The sequence below is a fragment of the Mobula hypostoma genome, chromosome 15 (assembly GCF_963921235.1).
Source record: "Mobula hypostoma chromosome 15, sMobHyp1.1, whole genome shotgun sequence".
Taxonomy (NCBI): Eukaryota; Metazoa; Chordata; class Chondrichthyes; order Myliobatiformes; family Myliobatidae; genus Mobula; species Mobula hypostoma.
In genome coordinates, this window is record NC_086111.1 from 54,126,112 (window position 1) to 54,148,508 (window position 22,397).

Genomic DNA, 22,397 nt, shown 5'->3' on the forward strand with positions numbered 1-22,397 from the left:
AATATTCTATTGAATGCAGCCCCAAAGAAACTAAATTCCACCGGAGATTTTGGCTTGGAGCTGATAGAGAGAAATAATTGTGGGGCTGTAGGGTAGGAGACAAGGAATGAAGACCAGAAGAGAAGATTAGACCCGGAGTTGAGGCAGGTTTCAGACTTCGGGAAAGGGGAACTGAAGAGACAGAGCTAAGTAGTTATGGCGCCCAACGGCGACTCCTTTGCTTGCATCTTCGGAAACAGTCTTATTTCCATCTTTAATATCTGTACTTTTTCTTTTCAGGGTTCTTTTGAAGACCCTGACCTGGAGTTACACGCTGACTACGGTTCTTTGCGGGAATGGGACCCACTCTCAGGGTTCCACAATTGACCGGTATTCGGCATGCCAAAGTCTCGGCCTAAGATTTTGGAATGGTTTTAGAAGCCTAGGATCTCAAGCAACTGGAGACGGGCAAATCAAGAGATGGTGTTGCCACAGGAGATCCGTGTGTCGATGGGAGAGTCGTAAAATCTGCTATGTGCCTGGGGACCCGGGATCCTTGCGATCTCCAGGCACAAAGCTGGAGGAAAAAGCGACGTGACGGACTTCTAACATCGTAATTCAGCGAGTTGTTTGTTATGTCTCCCCACTTGCTGGAAAATGAAATGGAGTCACCTCTTTCTCCCTTATTAGGAGAGAGAGCGCCTGTAGCATGTCGAATTATCGGGTGAACAACGTAGCCTTTTGGGGAACTGCAAGTCTGTGTCTTTGCTATTGCTTTGCTCATGCTTGAGTGCTGGTAGCAAGTGTGCTTTATTTTTGCTGGTGGGGGAGGAGGTTTATTGCTCGCTGCCGCTTACGCGCAAGAGGGAGGAGCTGGGGGGGGTACTTTGGGGTTCTAACATTTAACTGTTGTTCATCCTTTGTGCACTCCTCTGCTTTCCTAGATAGTTGTGAAGAAAAAGCATTTCAGGATGGATATTGTATACATTTCTCTGACATTAAATGAACCTTTGAACATCAAGGGAAAGAAAATTACAGGAGTGGACAAAGGAAAGGGCAACAGAGTTAAGACATTAGAAGTGGACATGTGACTAGATAGAGGGAGTTGGACAAGATCAAGGGAGTAAAGCACAAGGCCAGATGAGAGGATTACACATACAGTCAGGTGTGGGAGGCTGGATGGGAGGAGAAGAAATCAGATCCATTATCAGGTTATTTGGGAGCAAACACAAGCAAATTACACTGAGGGGACCTACCCACTAGATGTTTGTGCCTTTGGGACCCCCAGCTGCAGAATGGATAAGTACTTTAATGAACACGAAAGCAGTTCAGCATCAGAACGCTACCAAGATGTATACATGTGATATGGACAGAGGACCCGGAAACTCTTGTAAGTTCATAATGTATAGTGTGTTCTTTATGTAAAATGCAAATATAATGAACTATCCCAAAGAATTACTAGAATTTTGCATGTACACTGCTTTTTACATCAAACATTCCTGAACAGTTTTATGAAGAAATCAAGGTAGAAAAAGTCAGTCTGGTCATGTAAAATAATACAAGCTCTTGGCTTATATTGTATTTCAAATAATCCAGATTGCATGATATTGCAGATCAGGTGTTGGTTCACATCTCCTGACTTCTATATTCTCAGCAGATGGAGCGAACTTTTGAGTTACATTAGAGCTCTGGCAATGGAAAACTATTTTGTCTTAAACTGGAATGAAATCATGGTGCCCTGATGATCTTCTCTTCCCCAGAGAGAAACAAAAGTCATTGAAGTCTGCATGGTTCAGAATGAGTATTCTTGAGAAAGGCAAAATGCTACTTTCAAATTCAGCAAATGAACCCCCAAATGTATGAAATTTCTGAAGACAGAGAGATTTTGAGAGTTCCATTTTATGTCTATGTATCATTTTCATTGCACAAGTAACAAATTTTTTTACTTCATTCTGCTTTCAACCCAGCTCAGTTGTACATATGATCCAAGGTGGAAAGCATTATTCAAAGCACTTCATTGCAAAAGCAGCTGAGTACCATAAAGTGAAAAAATAACTACCTAGGATCACATTAGTTGAGAAACCAGCCCAGAGTGAAGTTGCTTTAAGAGAAAAATGATAAAATGTCATTCTCAATGTCCTTTAAAACAATGCTGTGTTATGATCCATTTTTTCCAAATGGAGCTGCATCCAGTTTACCACAGGAGGCAAGGAAGTATGTAAATGAGTACACTAATATGAAACCGATTATTTTGACAACAGATCAAGGACTCAGTTAAGATATCATTGATTTGATGTGATCTCTATCGGATTACTCCCAAGGTAATGTGATAATAATGGTTAATTTTCCATTGGAACAAGCTGTTGGTATTCCATAACGTCCATTCACTGGTACACACAATTCTTCTGTAGTTTAAAGCAAAACCCTTGCGTAATAGTAAGATTATAAGCATACCATTATTATTTCACAATTTTGGCTGGTTCATACTCTCAATTAAAATATAATGACACTGCAATTGGGACAAATACTGTTTCTTTGTTCTGTGTTGTGTGGTGGAGCATAGCTTAATTCCCTAAATAAGCAGCTTTCTAATGATTCATTCCATTAAAATGCCCAAGAGATAATCTTTAAGGACAAATGCATGGTAATCGTTAAGGGAAATATGGGAGTTCCATGGACTTTGCAGGCCAGTCTAATGATGACCAACTATAAAGTTTGAATCATAGAGTGATGCAACTTGGGAGACATCTATTTACCCCACACTTACACAAATCATGGCAATGATTGCGACTGAACATATTTCCACGTAGCTGTACTAAACAAAACCCAAAATTCCGGGAAATGGAGCAATGCCACAAAATTAAGACAAAGTAATAGCCGAAATATTTAGCAGGTTATGCAACACTGTGGAAGGAGTGGTTCAGAAAGGCTAAGCATTTCACGACTATAGATCCTGTAGATCTGGTGGGCAAAGCACCTTTTCAGTATCAGCAATCTTTTGCTTTAGTTACAACACAGAATAATTGTGTCTGCTATTTACAGGAAGATGGGGATGGTGGGAGGTACAAGTAGTAGTAGAAATCCAAGGCAAAGCTGTTGAATGCAGTCTTAGCAACTGGAAACCATTGCTGGCTGGCTGGAGTATTTGGGTAGGATGGGATTGGAGCAAATGGTTGTGAGGGCCATTGTGAGTTGCTGTTACGACAATTTGAAACAATCAATCCCAGGTTGACTTACACTGAGTAGTCATTGTTCCTATTAATGTCTCAAACGTTGTTGGGCAAACCATTTAAATAATCATGCTTTGGGATGTGCTGATAAGTTTTCAGATTTGTGTGGTTTTACTAAATAAGGTTTTATTTCATCTTCCTGCTTTATCCTATCTCCAGACTTCAGACCTCATCAGTAGTTATAGGTGAGCAAACACAACAGGTTGGTGACTTTGGGATGCCAGAAATGATTGTTTAAAAAAAAAAGGCACATTGTGCACTTAGTATACCAGTAATATTTGAGCAATATTGTAAATATATTGTTTACGCATTCACTGTTATTTACACAATGCATTTCAGTAAAATTATGCAAATGGTATACATCATCATGCCACCATGTGATTAGTACACGCTTCACTTAATGTGAAAAAAACAATGTTAGACTCACATTCCTCGATCCCTTGATTTCCTTTTTATTACAAAACATAACAATGTTAACGAGAAAGTTTTAAACAAATCTGAGATGACTGCCTACCTGCTGAAGCTCAGTGAGATGTTAATTTTTTAAAAAAAATATGCAGCAAGAAATAAACAACATAGCAGTGTCTCTTTGGGAACAGAAAGTATCAAGTTAAAGAAAGAGGCAGAAAATGGAATAATTCATGGATTCACAATCTGAATACTGAATGATAATAAATCAAAACATAAATGGCTGGTTACATCAGAAAGATTAACACCTTTGATTACACAACAGATTAAAGTGAATGAAATAGCCAATGAAAAACTAGTACCAATTTTGCTGAGTGCATTGGGTTAAAGGTATGCAGTTTACTTTGAAGTTTAACTGCTCCAACCAAACCAGTTGGAGAAAGCTTTGCTCATATTGTGAAAGTAATGCAGGAACATTTAGAACCAAAACCATTGCTGATTGCAGAACACTTTAGGTTTCATATGCAGAATCAAAAGGAAGGGGAGTCCATTTCAGCATACATGCCTGAACATTCCAGTTTGGTAATTAGCTTAATGATGCACAGAGATTGTTTAGTTTCTGGAATCTTACAAGATAAAATTTATAAACAGCTCCTCATGGTCTAATTGAAGCACAATTTACATTTAAAAGAGCAGTTAAAATCACTGTTTCAATGGAAACAGAACACAGGCTCAAAATTGAATTCCAGTCAGGAATGAAAGTAGGTATGAACAAAGTTGCAATATCTAAATAAAAACCAGCCTGGCCAAAGAAATTGTGGTACCATTGTGGCAGGGGCTCATATACACTAGAGCAATGCAGGTTTAAAGGTGAAGGTGCATTTTCTACAAGCAAAGTGGAACACATATGAAGAGCATGTCAGGCAGACCAAAATAAATGAACTGATTAAGAAAGAAAAAGATAACAACTTAAGTTGCAATTTAAAAAAAGACCACTAATCAGCATGTTGTTGATGAAAAATATGATAATGATGAGAGCGACACAAGACTAGGTAGCCTTGAGATTTATTATGTGAAAGCTAACAATAGACTAGCAATATGGCTTATGCCAGAAATGTATGATGAATTGGACACTGACTCAGCTGATTCAGTCTTTTCACAAAATGAGATTGAATGGCATTTCAAAGACATTGAACTGAAGCCTGCAGATGTCCAGCAAAGAACGTATACCGGAGAAAAGATAACTCCAGTGGGAATGACAGTCATAACAGTTGAATACAACAGCCATCAAGTCATATTGGGATTGTATGTGGTAAAAACAGGAGGGCCAGCATTGTTGGGCTGTGAGTGGCTGAGTTGCATGCCATATCCCCTGCAAGAGAGTGAGCTGAAAGCAAATTAAGATAGGTACTAGATGAGGCCACAACTGCCTCCATGCTGTACACCATGAACCGTTGCCCAACAGAGGGCAAACAAGTTGTGGTGTCCATCTCTGTGCCTCTGGTTGGAAAGCATGCTGCTCAGAGGAATTGTGAAAGTGACAAAAGCAGTGGTCTGACTACAACAGTTTCGTAGGTAATTTATCTGAGAATGCTTCTGAGATGTTAACCAGGCGGTTCCTTGTGAATGCAAATTGGTTGTAAGCCTGAAGAGAACTCAAGGAGCTTCAGGAAAGATTCAAGCATTCAGCTATTGTGAGTATAAAGAACCAGAATCTAGTCTGCGTGCATTGAACTTATTACATGAACTTATTAAAATTGTTGCAAGATGCTGACAGCAAATCCCAGCTGGATGAATGCAAGGCTAAAAAGAAAGAAACCAATGGAAATACAAAAGCAGAAGATTTGTCGGATGATGTTGTGGATGAGGAAACCAAGAGGAGAGAGCAGATCATGAAGGGACCAACAGAAGAATTAATAACAGAATACTCCAGTGAACTAAATGCACCTTCCCAAGATCAAGATGCACATCCTAGAAAGAAGAAAAAGGAAAAGAGAGTGGATGACACAAGTGCCATGAAAATGGAAGAGGATAAACAAGAATGAACTTCTTGAGAAATTAGCAAATTCAGAGATACTCACAAGAAACAAAAAAGGCAAGAAAAAGAAAGACAAGTTGAAAAGATAGAGAGAAAGAATATAAGCAAGGAAAAGAAAGGCATGAAAGAGAGAAGGAATGTGAGAAAGTAAAAAGGGATCAAGAGCCAGAGAAAGAGAGAGAAAGAAGCAAGGATCAAAGTAGACCCAGAGGAAATAAAAATAAGAAAATGAGAAGACAGGTATCAAGAGCAGTCAAACCCACTTCATGCGGCCTCAGAGACAACACCTTCAACCACTACAGAGAAGGCCCCATCCAGAACCTGAGTTTAATTCACAGCCACAAGTCATTCCCTGCCAAGCAGAATGATCCCCTTTGGTAACGGATGCAGGGGGGTGGGAGGACTGAGGACAATTGCAGACTGAGACAGCGACAGTGCTGGTCAAGTAACTTCAAACTGCACTTCATCAGTCAGAAGCACCCAGTACAACCATCTTGCCACATTCACTTGTTCAGATTCCAACTAAAATACAAAGGCAACTTGAGAGTTCACAGAGAATATTACAAAAAGGCTTCAGATAAGCTGTCACACAAGATCCAAGGCTTCAGGAGAAAATCAGGTAAGTCAGTCCACAAGACAAAGGGGTTGTTTTCACAGGCTAGATCCCAGGTAAGTAATCCCACAAAGAATGACTAACTCTAACAGTTGATTCTTACAAGCAGAGTAGATATCAAGACTAAGTAACTGGTAGACTCAGCCACCAGCCTTAAACACCTCTCAATCGGTCTCAGGTATGTCTCATAATTGAAATTCCTCCTCATGATTAGGGATGAGGATCTCCACCCAAACAGATGATTGCTCTAGGATGTGTCAGCACCATCTGCTGGGCACTTGAGGTGTTACACCCTTGTCAGGGAAGACATTATTCCAAAAAAGTAATAAATCCTCCACAATGATTAAATCTTTAGCCTAAATGGGTCAATTTAAAATTTACTATGCAGTTGATGTCTATGTTGTAGTTGCATTATATAATATTCTGTTCATACAGTATATGTACCGAACTGTGCAAAAGTCTTAGGCACCCTAGCTATATATATGCCTAAGACATCTGCACGGCACTGTATGTATGTTAAGATGCATCTATATTGTGTTGGAGTTTATAGCTAAGCTGAGAGAAGTATTGTGTAGTTAATATACCACTAATATTTGAATAATATTGTAAATATATTGTTTGATTAAGCATTCTTTGTTGTTTACATAATGCATTGTGGGTTATCGTCAAGCCAACACAGCAGTTGCTCTGTAGCAAAAGATTTTGCTTGCGGTGTGCTGGTGCGGGGAGGACTCCTGATCTTCCTGGCTCAAAATAAAACACTTACTTGTTTGATCAGGTTACTTCTGCCTTCCTTTACGCACTGGGTTTAAATCAAGATTTAAATGACCTCCAGGATCTGAGAAAGGGAGCTTCATTAACATAATTATAGATTGCGACCTGATTGGCTACTTGGCTACTTATAATATTTAGATGAGAAGAGAAAGGTTTAATGGCAGTTGATGTGTCTAAACGTTTGCTAATTTAGTTACCTTCCCTACCCTTAGTTTTCTGTTGTGGCTGTGGGCAAACGATGGTGGTGGGGGTGGGGGAATGAGGTGGGGTGGGGAGGAGGGAAATAAAATTTAGGTTTCCTTTGCCTGTTATCTCTCATCACATCTGTGAGTGCGGATACACCTGCAGTTCCTCTTCAGTAAGGTCTTTGCTGTACATCTGAGATTATGCTAAAAAGTATCAGATTTGAGTTTTATAGAGAGGCTGGTGAAAATGCAGTTCTCATTAAGGAGAAAGTTTTAAATGAAGATAGCCCAGCATGTTTAAAGTCATGAATCTCTTAGCAGAAGAGTAAGCAACAGTCATTTCCACTAGCAAAAGCTGTGGCTACTAGAGGAGATAAGTATTGTATTTCATAATATACAGTGTCTATGAAAAGTATTCACCGCCTCCCCCCACCCCCCCGCCCAGAAGTTTTCATGTTTTGTTTTACAACATTGAATAACATACAATTTAATTTGGCTTTGTTTGGCACTGATCAATAGAAAAAGACTCTTTTGTGTCAAGGTGAGAACAGGTGTCTACAAAGTGATCTAAATTAATTACAAATATAAAACACAAAATAATCGATTGCATAAGTATTCACTCTCTTTAATATGACACACCAGATCATTACTGGTGCAGCCAATTGGTTTTAGAAGTCACATAATTAGTTAAGGTGTCCTAGCTATATATAAATCTGTGTGCAGTCAAGGTGTTTCAATTGATTGTAGTGAAAATACACCTGTATCTGGAAGGTCCAAATGCTGGTGAGTCAGTATCCTGGCAAAAACTGCACCATGAAGACAAGAACACACCAAGCAATTCTGCTAAAAAGTTATTGAACAGCACAAGTCAGGAGATGGTTTCAAGAAAATTTCCAAGTCATCGAATATCCCTTGGAGTACAGTTAAGTCAATCATCAAGAAATGGAAAGACTATGGCACAGCTGTGAATCTGGCTAGAGCAGGCTGTCCTCAAAAACTGAGTGACTGTGCAAGAAGAAGACTAGTGAGGGAAGCTACCAAGAGGCCTATGACAACTCTGAAGGAGTTACAAGCTTCAGTGGCTGAGATGAAAGAGACTACGCGTACAACTGTTGCCTAGGTGCTTTGCAACTTTATGGGAGAGTAGCAAAGAGAAAGCCATTGTTGAAAAATAACTCACATGAAGTGACAGCTAGAGTTTGCCAGAAGGCACGTGGGAGATTCTGAAGCCAGATGAAAGAAAGTTCTATGGTCTGATGAAACCAAAATCGAGCTTTTTGGCCATCAGACTGAACACTATGCATCATGCTGTGGGGATGCTTCACTGCAGCAGGCCCTGGAAGGCTTGTGAAGGTAAAGGGAAAATGAATGCAGCAAAATACAGAAAATTCCTGGAGGAAGACCTGATGGAGCCTGAAAGAGAACAATGACTTGAAAGAAGATTTGTTTTCCAGCAAGACAATGACCCCAAGTATAAAGCCAAAATTACACAGGAATAGCTTAAAAACAACAAACTTAATGTCTTGGTGGCCAAGTCAGAGTCCAGACCTCAATCCAACTGAGAATTTGTGGCTGGACTTGATAAGGGCTGTTCACTCATGAACACCATGCAATCTGACAGATCTGACAGATCAGTTTTGTAAAGAAGAATCAGGAAAAATTGCAGTGTCCTGACGTGCAAAGCTGATACAGACCTACTCACACAGTCTCAAGTCTGTAATTGCTGCCAAAGGTGCATCTACTAAATGCTGACTTGGAAGTGGGTGAGTAATTAAGCAATCAATTATTTTGCATTTATAATTGTAATAAATTTAGACAAATTTGTAGAAATTTTCTTTCACTTTGACATGAAAGAGTCTTTTCTGTTGATCAGTGTCAAAAATCCAAATTAAATCCACTGTGATTTAGTGTTGTAAAACAATAAAATATGAAAACTTCCAAGTGGGGTAAATACTTTTTATAGGCACTGTAAAAAGAATTTCCTTTATTTAATAAATTGATATGATCTGGAATTTGTTGATAAAAAGATCGTCAGAAGCAGACTTGATTCTCACTTCCAAAAAGAAATTGGAGAAATACTGAATAGAAAAGATCTGTAGGGATGTGGCAAACTAAACAGAATAGAAAGAACACGCTGAAGGAACTCAGCAGGTTGGGCAACATCCGTGGAAATGAACAGTCAACGTTTCGGGCTAAGACCCTTTGTCCTCCAGCATGTTGTGCGTGTTGCTTTGACCCCAGCATCTGCAGAGTATTTTGTGTAAAGAATAGAAGGACTTCTGAGACAGTTCTTTTTAAGGTCTGGCACATGCATGATCTCCTGAATCGCTGTCATTTGCACTGTCACCTTCTATGATTATACTTTAACTGAATCTATCTGTTAAACAGCGAACAGACAATTCTAGTTCCAAAGGGAATGTCAAACTATGTCCTATCAATTACAACAATCTACTTCTCATTTATTCATTACATGAGTTCTGGCCCTGCTGATTTACCAAAGTCAAAATCTGGACTTGAATATTCCATGTGTGGATTTACCATTGAATTCTTTGTGATTGGAAAGGATGAGAACAGTCATGTTTCAACAAAAATAATTTTCTCTTCCTTTTTTTTTGCCAGATAGTTAGTTTCATTAATGTTGATTTGATGGGTCATAAATGGACTCTACAAAATGGCCAAAAACTAAGAAATGTGTCCCTTGCCTCAGGTCATTGAATTTTAATGCAGCTGGTTACATTTCTTTCCTTGAAGAAACATGCTTTGATATGGAAGATGGGTCAATGGTTGATAAGAAGGGAAAAGTTAACCAGCCATTCTTATAGGGCAGCTAATGTTTGCTTCCTCCTTTAACATTGCTCTATATCCAAATCACCACTGTTACGGAACAATGATCAATAGAAGTGTGGAGACCCCAAATAAATAGGAGGGAAATTTCTACACAGTAGGGGATACATTCTTTGTCTCTTATTTTTAAATTTACCAAGTTGGAGCAATACTTTGTTAAAAATACATGCAGTGCTTTCTTTCTCTTCTTAAATGCAGTGCTGTTTGACAGCAACCTCAATTTCACCAGAGGCGCATTAGATAAATCTTTCCATTTGTAGCATCTTGAAGTCTTTTGGTGCAGAGATTAAAGGCATCTAGCTCATTTGACGGATTTAGAAATCATTTTGTGATATAAACTAGACTAAAATGCCAAACACATGTCACTTTGAATCTTTAATAGACAGTAGCTAAGAGCTAAATTTTATCCATCAGTATTGAGGCATTCTTGAATGTTGACTTTTTGAAATGAAATGCACTTATCATGCAAGTCTGGAATGCTGTTGTTTAATGGCGGCAGAGTATGTGGAAAAGCAGACTTCACTCAAAGTAAAAGACAAAACCAATCCAAAACTAAAGTCCATAAATCTTGGTGCTAGGTTTAATAAATGATTATTAAAGCACTTGTTTGAACATTTATAAAAATGCAGTTATACAAGTTCTTTGCAAGATCCTCACAGAAGAAAATGAATGAAACATTTATTTTAATAAGTCCGCATTTAACTAAATTGATAACTATATTTAAAATGCTTGACTGTGAACAACTGTTGGCATTACATATATTTAATCAACATTCTTTACAACTATGATCAACAACATCAGATATTATTATAAATAAAATGAAAAGGGTCAATTAACATATGGTTTCCTGTTTGAATTTATAACCACCGAATTCAATGTGAGTAACAAATCATAATTCAGGACTCAACAGAAAATTTACTTACAAGATAAGTTCTGTCATAATCCACTTTACTGCAGCAAAGAAGACATAATAAGGCTGGAGAGAAGTAACTGAATTAGTTTAAGCAGCTGTGAATACTCTTCTCCATTAGTACCAACAAGTCAGAAAATCATGGAAATAGCTCATACCAAGATGTGGATTGTGCATGATCTTAGATATAAAAAAGTTAAGGTTTAAAAAGAGTTATACCAAAAAAGTAATCAGAGAGCAAGTTCATTGATCCCTGATTCTGCTGATCTAGAGTAATATTCCTTTAAAATATCATTTTTATTAATTACTAAGGTACGGGCATCCATCTTGTTATGCTCTGTGACAATTAAATACAACTAGGAATTGCCCACCCTGGAATGGTATTGAAGTTATATATAGGCCAGATTGGGTTAAGGACAACTGTGTTCATACCTAAAGATCTTAAGTAGATCATTCATTTTACTATAAAGAACTGATGGGCTGGATTTACCAATGGCTGATTGCTGGCACTTGCAACAGGGAAAACTACTCATGGTGCAGACCTGGTGTAGGATAAATCAGTCGAGTAATCTCAATAGTTACCAGATAGAAATGTAAGAATAAGCCAAATTAAAACTTAAATTGGATGTAATTAAAGTGTTTTCAGAATATTTATTTTTTTAAAAACAATGCCTTTTAATGTTCTTAACTAATCTTTTAATGGTTTCTGAAAGACTCTGAATGTCATATGTAGCACAGTGGTACAGTTACTAGGGCCTGCCTCACACGAGAGAGTTTAATCCTGACCTCTTGCACCGTCTGTTTGTAGAGTTTGCACAAAGCTCTCCCAGTGAGCTTGAGTTGCTATGCTTTCCTTGCACATCCCAAAGATATACTGTTGGGGTTGGTAGGTTAATTGATTGTTGTAAATTGGACCTAGGGAGTGACAGTATCTAAGGGGGAGATAGATTTTAAAGAAAAATTAGTCAGCTAATGGGTTGGTCAGTATGGGCTCAATATGCTGAATAGCCTCCTTCTCTGTCATATGGGAATATTGAGAAGAATTTTGCCAGTTTCTTGACAGTTTTGTGGTTGGTGCTAGTTCTAATCTACCCAATTATGTTGTGCATGGCCTTCCAGTTGGGCCTAGACCATTCTTAATGGGTACATCTTCCAATACGGATGAGCACAAGGTAAGTTCAGGAGGACTGCATATCACAATGAGGGCAGCGCCATCTGGGTTCTTGCATTTATGGTCATTGTTTTAATGAAATTAGCTTCATTGTTTTCAGATCTTTTTATAAAAAATTGAATCTAAATTCTCCAATGTTTGGTTGGATGCTCTACAGATATTTAATCTAGAGTTTTTAGATTGGTAATTAACTAAAGTAACTACTGCAATATTGTAATCCTAAGATTACAATTAGTTATTTTTAAAAAATTATTTGTATGGAGCTACAGTCAGAAAAGACAGAAAATGTCATTGCATTTACAATGTTCCTATTTATTACGATTAAAAAGGTACAATATATCCCAAAGCAATTATCTATACATAGCTGGTGTAAGCAGTAACAATATCAATATGTTAACTACAAACAGTAAGACTCCATTTTCACATTGTCAATATCCTTATGCCACAAAAATTAAATAAATGATTTTTTTTAAATTTTAAGATTGCTAAAACTCATTTGAAGATCTAATAATGGGAACCTATTGAACTTTTTGAAATTGTCAAACCCCTACAAAAACATAACACCCCTAATTTGATTTCTTCCCTCAGTCTCAGTATATGGAGCATTTCTGTCACGCTCACTCTACTTACATCCAGTAAGCTATGTGCACTGTCGCTATTGTCTACGGTTGTTCTACACATGGCTTGGTAGTCATAAAGTGTTACTCTAAAAAAGAAAAGCAGAAAACTACTTAATGGGAAAAGAAACACAAGCAGATATTAAAAACCAAAATGAGAAACAATACGTCAACAACGAACTACCATAACATAAAATAATGGAACTGAAGAAAAGAGACAAAATACAATAGATCAAGGCATAGTAACAAATATAAAACACTATCACAATAAAAGTGTTCTTCCGCAAGGGATTGGTGAACATTCTCACCATCCAATGAGTTCAGGAAAGCCAGAGGTTACAAACACATAATAATTTCCGTGCGGCAGACATTGATGGAAACGAGCTGGGTAACTAGACTTTCATTGGACAGGTGCTTCCTTATCCAATCCAAGTAACGAGAACTACAGTAGGTTGCTGATTGTCCTGAACCTGCAGGAACACATTACTTATAAAATGTACTTCTAATTTAATCAGCATTAGTTTCAAAGCATTATTCAGTTCTGAATAGGCTGCTGTGGTGTGATGTTTTATTCTATTGGCAGAATAATCCTTTTAAAGAAAGTTATTTGTTAACATCAGGCCTGCGTTGGTGGCTTCTATGCATTGTTTCTTCTCTAGCGGAGAGTTACAATATTCAAACAACAAAACATCAAGATTTTACGCTTGTGAAATATGATTTAAAATTCAGCATAGGAGAAAAATGTTGGCATATCCTTTTCAGCTTGCAAACTTCTACCCATCTCCAAAGTTCCTATTCTTTGTTGAGGGAGTGTACTGTGGTTTGCCATCTCCATGAGCATATCCCCAAAATATTATGTCTGGATCTGTCCAACCAGTTACAAAATCCTCAGAAAGCTGCTTCTGTAACTCTTAGCCCAGCAGAAATTCTTCAAAATTCCTGTTCTTCTAAGCTTTGGAGGCTGTCCATAGCACATGGAGTAACAAAGGAACTTAGTTGGCAGTGGCAGGGAACATGACCAAACCAATATGTTACAATCTTCATATTATCAATCATCCAAGAACCTAGCTCTGACTTTAATTTCTTAATCTTATTTGAGCTTATTTAAACTGTCGCGAATTCGAAGCTACTTGGAATATTGGTAGAGTGGATGGCAATATTAACTAACATAGGAGCTATGAAGAAGCTAAGAGAAAGTTCCCTTACAAAGAGTTCATTCTGAGGGGTTCCCGGCTACAACTGGAAGCGAAAGAGAATGCTAGAGCTGGAGAGATGCAAGGGCACAAGGTTTCTTCTGCTGGCCAACCATGTTAAAAATGTCTGCCTTAACAGATGTATACTTGCTATTCTTCTCAGTTAAAAGTCCATTATAACATAGAAGACATTATCAGGTCACAAGATTTTAATGCTACTTATCCCGTTCCTCTGTGTCAACAGCTATTCTGAACAATTTTCTTGCTGACTTAAAAGGAGCTTCAAGCTCTGAATGCATTGTGTGAATTATCCACTGACCTTTTTCATGTTGGACAGGTTGAGATACAATCAGGGATTTACAATGGAGAATTAAATTCCCATACACTGGAATCATTAAAGAAATAATCCTGATTATCTTGCTCAGTTTTATTTGTTGAATATATTACCCTAATAAAGAAATATTTAGAATCATTGTAATTTTTAATACAATATTTGGAAAGTGACTCAAATATAAAGCAGATGGTTTAGTTCCATCATGGATTATTCTTACCGTTTAAATGAGCCCATCATTAATAGTTTGCTCATAACAGCTCCTTCCACTTCACCAAAAAATGTCCCAGTCTAGGAAGAAAAGAAACAAGCAATTTTAAGGGGATTGAAAAGTACGAAATTCAAAGTGACTAAGACTTGTGTTTGACGTTTTCTAATGTGACAGTTACAAAGATAGGTTTTGGAGAGCTCATTAGCATTCAGAAATCACAGAAAACCCAAAAGTCAAGAAGGTTTATGAAAATAATGCACTGCATGAAAGATCAGACAAGGAAGCCAATACTACACATGAATTATGTAGCGCACAGGTTTTAAAACAAATCTATAAATTTTCTAACGCAATGTGAGGAAGTATAAGTAACAGCTTTAAATATGCCATGTGGCAAGGAATTATTTATCAAGAAATAAATATTTCACATGACGTATAAATATCTGTTCCATCAAAGGGTTTGTCACTTTATAAAATGTGCTTTCTGATAATAACAGAAGGGATTAAAGTGCAATCTCAAATAGGAATTGAATAGTGCCTTTTGGATATGATCACCACTTGGAAAGTAAAATGTTTTAACCAGGTACAGCAGAATTCGGAAGACTTGTATTCTTTATTAAATGACATCTATTTTGACATAAGTGAAGCCCCTTTAGAAGAAATTTGCTTCAGTAAAATGTTAAATCAAACATAGGCTGATGTAGAAAAATATATAAGTTTTTATAAAAGAGTTTATTTAGATTTCAATTATCTTCATATTAGGTTTCCTCTTATGGTAACTCCAGGTTAATTTTTACTACAAAAAGTTGTCCTCAGTACACAGTCCGCTGTGCGCAATATGATAGTTGCTGCACATTACATTACACTTCTTGAGTTTTACTGAGATGAACTGAATTTTAGAATTGAAATACAACCAATAACTATACTGGTTTACGTATTCAGTACATATATTCAGTGGCCACTTTATTAGATACAGAAATGGAACCCGATATGGATTTCTACTGCTGTAGCCCATCCATTTCAACGTTCGATGTGTTGTGCATTCAGAGATGCTCTTCTGCGCACCACTGTTGTAACGCATAGTTACTTGAGTCACTGTTGCCTTCCTGTCAGCTTGAATGAGTCTCATCTCTCTCATTAACAAGGCATTTTCGCCCACCGAACTGCCGTTCACTTTATGTTTTTTGTTTATTTTTCTGTAAACTCAAGAGACTGTGGTGCATGAAAATCCCAGTCACTTAGATCACATTTCCTCCCTATTCTGATGTTTAGTTTGAACAACAACTGAAGATCTCGACCAAGTTCGCTTACTTTGTGTGTGGAGTTGCTGCCACATGATTAGATATTTGCATTAGCAAGTGTGCAGGTGTACCTAATAAATTGGCCATCGAGTGTATATCTAAGGGTGAAGATTAAGCCTTTCAGAACTTACGGAATTCGCATTCATAGCAAAGATAAAACATTGATAGAGTTTATAAATTGAGGTAAACAAGAATCTTGACCTAACTTTTTAAAACCTTTGGCACTACTGTGCTCTGTACATCATACTGTACTTTTTTAATGTAAAAATAAATGTTTTTTTCTGTCAGAAATGATTATGTGAATAAAAACTGGTCCTGTGATATTATACAAGATCATTTAATTCAGGGGTTTCCTACCTTTTTTATGCCATGGATCAATACCCATTAAGCAAGAGGTCCGTGGATCCCAGATTGGGAATCCTGATCTAATTCAACAAGTTGGTTGAAAATTTTCATTAAGGTATCACCCTTTCCATTTCACATTGTAGCTAAAGGTGATGTGAAAAAAGGGCACATTGTTATAAATATTATCTTAGCTTATAATGCATATTTTTGTATGTCCATCGCCATTCTGTGTATTTCATACTGATATACTGGACGACAAAGCTTTTGTTTCCAGAATACTTCTGGGTGTATCTTATGGATTTTGGGCTGCTGATCATGAAAATCACCATGAAACTTCCCTATTCAGCGCGACTTTTGTTTAAATTGCCTATATTTGTTATTTCTATTCTTAATTCATCAGAATAACTGATGCCAAGATTAAGGAAGGCATTTTCGTTGGTCCAGATATCAAGCAGGTCATTAATGACAGGCAATTCGAGGAACCTCTAGTGGGACTGGAGAAAATTGCATGGAAGGTATTCAAAGATGTTGTTGAAACTTTTCTTGGCAACTACAGAGCACCAAACTATGTGCAGCTGGTTAACAAAATGCTTCAAGCATTCAAAACCATGAAGTGCAACATGCCACTAAAAACTCATTTTCTGCATTCCCATTTAGACTTCTTCCCTGCAAATCTTGGCACTGTCAGTGACAAACATGATGACAGGTTTCACCAGGACGATGCAGTCATGGAGAAACTGTATCAGGGTAGCTGGAATCCATCAAAGCTGGCTGATTATTCTTGGACACAAGTGAGAAGCCTCAGACACTGAGTACAAATGAAGATGGCGGCGTGACGCAGCGCGCGCAGCTCTCCGGTGAAATGATATCGTATTTGTAAGTAGGATGCCGTGCACAATTCTGATTTGATGGAGACAGACGCGAGAAAGCACAGAAGAACATCTGCAGAAATTTCTGAAATGCCCAGTTCGCTGCCACTGCTACTGTGCAATCGAGAATCTCCGGAGGGAAGGCCCCAAAATCCCCAGCTTTGCCTGCTGCTGGCAACTGAGGCTGGGGTCGAAGCGTTCGGCAAGATGGTGCTTGGTGCTCGGTGTCGGAGGGCTGGTCAGAGCTCGAAGCTTTTGGACGACTCAGAGTCGGACTGTGGTCGGGCATGGCAGGGAGAGTTTTCTTCCTTCTCCTGTCTGCGTGAGATGTGGGACTTTCGAGAGACCTTGAACTTTTTTACTGTGCTCACGGCCTGTTCTTCATCAAGTTATGGTATAGTTGCATTGTTGTAACTATATGTTATAATTACAGGGTTTTTGTTAGTTTTTCAGTCTTGGTCTGTCCTGTGTTTCTGTGAAATCACACGGGAGGAATATTGTATCATTTCTTAATGCATGCATTACTAAATGACAATAAAAGAGGACTGCATGTCCTCATAATCTAATCTAAAATAATCAATAAAACCTTTTTAGCTTAGTTGAACTATTGCAAAGCATCAGCATCATTATGCAATTAAATGCGTTATATTCAATAAAAGTTAATTTCTTGTTTCTCCAAATTCCTACATGATACAAGTAGCCTGAAATTATATTTGTATTCTGCTTCAAGTGGTCTATCATAAACAAAAAAATATTCTGAGGAAGCAACATGCTTGAAAAAAATTGTTGTCCAGTGATTTTATCCCTGCTTTGCTTATAATTTTATGTGAAGATGTGTATGCATATATTAGACTGGACTATGGCAAAATTCATTCATGCCTTGTTTTCATCTCCACCACTCTCTGCCCTGTGCACCATCATCTGACCTTCAGCTTGTTCCAGACCTCCATCCTGCAACACACAGAACTAGAAGTCAAAACTGTGGTCAGTATTAGAGGGCAGGTCAGGGCTCCGATAATCCCAATTCTCCTTAAAGTTCTCAACAAGCTATGAAGTTGAAATAGAACAACATAAAGCTATGTTATTCCCGTGGCAAATGACTGAACAAGATTTGCACACTCTGTACAAAGGCTTTTGCTCTGTTAGTTCCACAATTGCAAAGAGCATCCAGGTTGGTAATAACTAGATAAGAGACAAAAGGAAAGGTTGGGATAGACTAGATGGATATGGGGACAAGGTCTAAGGAAAGGACAATGGAAATTAGAGGCCGCTGGGACGATACGGTTGAGTCAGCTGGACAAGTGATCAGAAACCAAGGACACAAAGAGTGAACTCAAGGAAAACCACTTAAAGAAAGCATTTGTTAGTCTCCCCAGATTCATAATTTCATCAGTTGTGGACCAGGTAAGGTTGGGTTTCTTATAACTGAGCCAAAGCAAACCTTTCCCTTCAATTTAATGCTGTTTTAGCATGATTACTAATTAGTGTCCACAGACCTTGAATGTGCACAAGACTTTTGTGCAAGTTCCATAGGGTCATACTGTATGGGAAAAAAAATCTCTTTGCCCAACTTGTCCACGTTGACCAAGTTGTCCATCCTAGCTAGTTCCTCTGCATTTGCCCCACAACCTTCTAAACTTTTCATATCCATGAACCCATCCAACTGTCTCATAAAAGTTTGTATTGTACCTGCCTCAGCCTTTTCCTCTGGCAGCTCGTTTCATACAAGTACCAGTCTCTGTGTAAAACATTGTTCCTCAAACTCTTATTAAAGCTTTCTCTTCTCACCTTAAACTTGTACCCTGTATTTCATCAACTCTGGGGGCAGCAACGTGGAGTGCAATAACCCTATCTATGCCCCATCATGATCCCTATAACATCATCTCAGTTTCTCCTGCAGTCCAAGAAAGAATATCCTAGCTTGTCCAATCTCTCCCTTAAAAAGTCTCTCAAGCTCAATCCCTACCCTCAACCCATATTCTAAAGGTCCATCCATTTTCGCCTTAAAAATGTTCAAAAACTCCATCTCCACGTGGAAGTCAAAGAACAAATATCTGAAAATGTTCTTCCTGCCCATTCAGATAAAACTTCATTGTGTAAAGCTGTATTCCGATTCCGATTTATTTATGAGGTGTACATCAAAACATGCAATGAAATATGTTGATTGTATTAACTGTTATGTACCCCTAGGGTTCATATTTTCAGTGGACTGTCACTTTAAAAGAGAGATTGATTTGATGGACAATCAATGTTATGGTTTCCCTGCAGCTTGTTTTGAATATACAAGGACACGCAGACACACACGGATTCGGACACTGGATGAGCTTTGTGTGCCCACAGAAGGGTGGATTTTTGGAGGATCAATTGGGAGAATCGATCAGTGGCTCTTGTAGTGTGGAAAAAGAGTGACCGGTGGGAAGTTATCAATGTGTCCAACCCTTGCCTGGGTCGATAGTTTTACCACAGAAGATGGTCTCCTTCTTGTGATCACATTCAGCGAGTTTAAAGGATTTCGGAGGACAACAGACGATTGACGGCATTGGATTACCTGGAGAACTAAACACCTCTCTCGCTCTCTCTCCTCAATTCTACTTAACTAAATATCACGAACTGGACTGACTTCGTTGACCTACCATTGTAAGACTGTATCAATTACCACCTAAGCTTGAAGAAGTTTGGGTTTATACAAATGTATTTCCACTCTATATATGCATAATCTCTGCTAACCTGTTTGGTTTCTCTGGTTTTATGATACTTTATTAAGCAGTTACTAATAAGATAAAATTAGTTAACAGCAAAACCAGACTCCAGGTGTGTTCCATTTCTGCTGGTTCTTTAACCTATTACGGGGTATGTACATAACAATCAATAAAAACATAGAAAACCTACAGCACAATACAGGCCCTTCGGCCCACATAGTTGTGCTGAACCTGTCCTTAGCTTAGAAATTAATAGGCTTACCCATAGCCCTCTATATTTCTAAGCTCCATGTACCTATCCAAAAGCCTCTTAAGCGACATCGTATCCTCCTCCACCACCGTTGCCGGCAGCCCATTCCACGCACTCACCACTCTCTGCGTAAAAAAACTTACCCCTGATATCTCCGCTGTACCTACTCCCCAGCACCTTAAACTTGTGTCCCCTTCTGGCAACCATTTCAGCCCTGGGAAAAAGCCTCTGACTATCCACACGATCAATGTCTCTCATTATCTTATAAACCTCTATCAGGTCACCTCTCATCCTCTGTCACTCCAAGGAGAAAAGGCCGAGCTCACTCCTGTTTTCATAAGGCATGCTCCCCAATCCAGGCAACATCCTTGTAAATCTCCTCTACACCCTTTCTATGGTTTCCACATCCTTCCTGTAGTGAGGCAACCAGAACTGAGCACAGTACTCCAAGTGGGGTCTGACCAGGGTCCTATATAGCTGCAACATTACCTCTTGGCTCTTAAACTCAATCCTATGATTGATGCAGGCCAATACACCGTATGCCTTCTTAACCACAGAGTCAACCTGCGCAGCTGCTTTGAGTGTCCTATGGACTCGGACCCCAAGATCTCTCTGATCCTCCACACTGCCAAGAATCTTACCATTAATACTATATTCTGCCATCATATTTGACCAACCAAAATGAACCACTTCACGCTTATCTGGATTGAACTCCATCTGCCACTTCTCAGCCCAGTTTTGCATCTTATCAATGTAACCTCTGACAGCCCACCACACTATCCACAACACCTCCAACCTTGGTGTCATCAGCAAACTTACTAACCCATCCCTCCACTTCCTGATCCAGGTCATTTATAAAAATCACGAAGAGTAAGGGTTCCAGAACAGATCCCTGAGGCACACCACTGGTCACCGACGTCCATGCAGAAAATGACCCATCTGCAAGCACTCTTCGCTTTCTGTGGGCAAACCAGTTCTGGATCAACAAAGCAATATCCCCTTGGATCCCATGCCTTCTTACTTTTTCAATAAGCCTTGCATGGGGTACCTTATCAAATGCCTTGCTGAAATCCATATACACTACATCTACTGCTCTTCTTTCATCAATGTGTTTAGTGACATCCTCAAAAAATTCAATCAGGCTCGTAAGGCATGACCTGCTCTTGACAAAGAAGCCATGCTGACTATTTCTAATCATATAATACCTCTCCAAATGTTCATAAATCCTGCCTCTCAGGATCTTCTCCATCAAATTACCAACCACTGAAGTAAGACTCACTGGTCTATAATTTCCTGGGTTATCTCTACTCCCTTTCTTGAATAAAGGAATAACATCTGCAACCCTCTAATCCTCCAGAACCTCTTCCGTCCCCATTGATGATGCAGAGATCATCGCCAGAGGCTCAGCAGTCTCCTCCCTTGCGTTCCACAGTAGCCTGAGGTACATCTCATCTGGTCCCAGCGACTTATCCAACAATGCTTTTCAAAAGCTCCAGCACATCCTCTTTCTTAATATCTATATGCTCAACCTTTTTAGTCTGCTGCAAGTCATCACTACAATCACCAAGATCCTCTTCCATAGTGAATACTGAAGTAAAGTATTCATTAAGTACCTCTGCTATTTCATCCAGTTCCATGCACACTTTCCCACTGTCACACTTAATAGGTCCTATTCTTTCATATCTTATCCTCTTGCTCTTCACACACTTGTAGAATGCCTTGGGGTTTTCCTTAATCCTGCCCGCCAAGGCCTTCTCATGGCCCCTTCTGGCTTTCTTAATTTCCTTCTTAAGCTCCTTCCTGTTAGCCTTATCTCCAACATTACCTAGCTCTCTGAACCTTTTGTAAGCTTTTCTTTTCTTCTTGACTAGATTTATTACAGCCCTGGTACACCATGGTTCCTGTACCCTACCATAACTTCCCTGTCTCATTGGAACGTACCTATGCAGAACTCCACACAAATATCCCCTGAACATTTCCCACATTTCTTCTGTACTTTTCCCTGAGAACATCTGTTCCCAATTTAAGCATTCAATTTCCTGCCTGATAGCCTCATAATTCCCCTTACTCTAATTAAACGCTTTTCTTACTTGTCTGCTCCTATCACTCTCCAATGCTGTTGTAAAGGAGATAGAATTACGATCACGATCTCCAAAATGCTCTCCCACTGAGAGATCTGACACCTGACCAGGTTCATTTCCCAATATCAAATCAAGTACAGTCTCTCCTCTTGTAGGCTTATCAATATATTGCATCAAGAAACCTTCCTGAACACACCTAACAAACTCCACTCCATCTAAACCCCTTGCTCTAGGGAGATGCCAACTGATATTTGGGAAATTAAAATCTCCCATCACGACAACTCTGTTATTATTATACCTTTCCAGGATCTGTTTCCCTATCTGCTCCTTGATATCCTTGTTACTATTGGG

The 22,397-nt window shown here is 38.7% G+C and overlaps 1 protein-coding gene across 8 annotated transcripts in view; it reads right to left on the reverse strand.

The window, feature by feature from the left end:
• Positions 1-22,397, reverse strand: part of cacna2d3a (calcium channel, voltage-dependent, alpha 2/delta subunit 3a) — an 892,602-nt gene that overhangs the window by 101,903 nt on the left and 768,302 nt on the right. For 4 of the 8 annotated variants that reach the window (XM_063068081.1, XM_063068079.1, XM_063068080.1 and 1 more), the window contains 3 exons: positions 14,514-14,584; positions 12,783-12,858; positions 10,995-11,047 (listed from right to left, as the gene is read on the reverse strand). In XM_063068081.1, coding sequence (XP_062924151.1) covers positions 10,995-11,047; positions 12,783-12,858; positions 14,514-14,584 — 200 coding nt within the window. Of the gene's footprint in view, positions 1-10,994; positions 11,048-12,782; positions 12,859-12,908; positions 13,240-14,281; positions 14,411-14,513; positions 14,585-22,397 lie in introns of those variants that run through there. The other 4 variants (XM_063068083.1, XM_063068082.1, XR_010020451.1 and 1 more) reach the window with 4 other exon arrangements.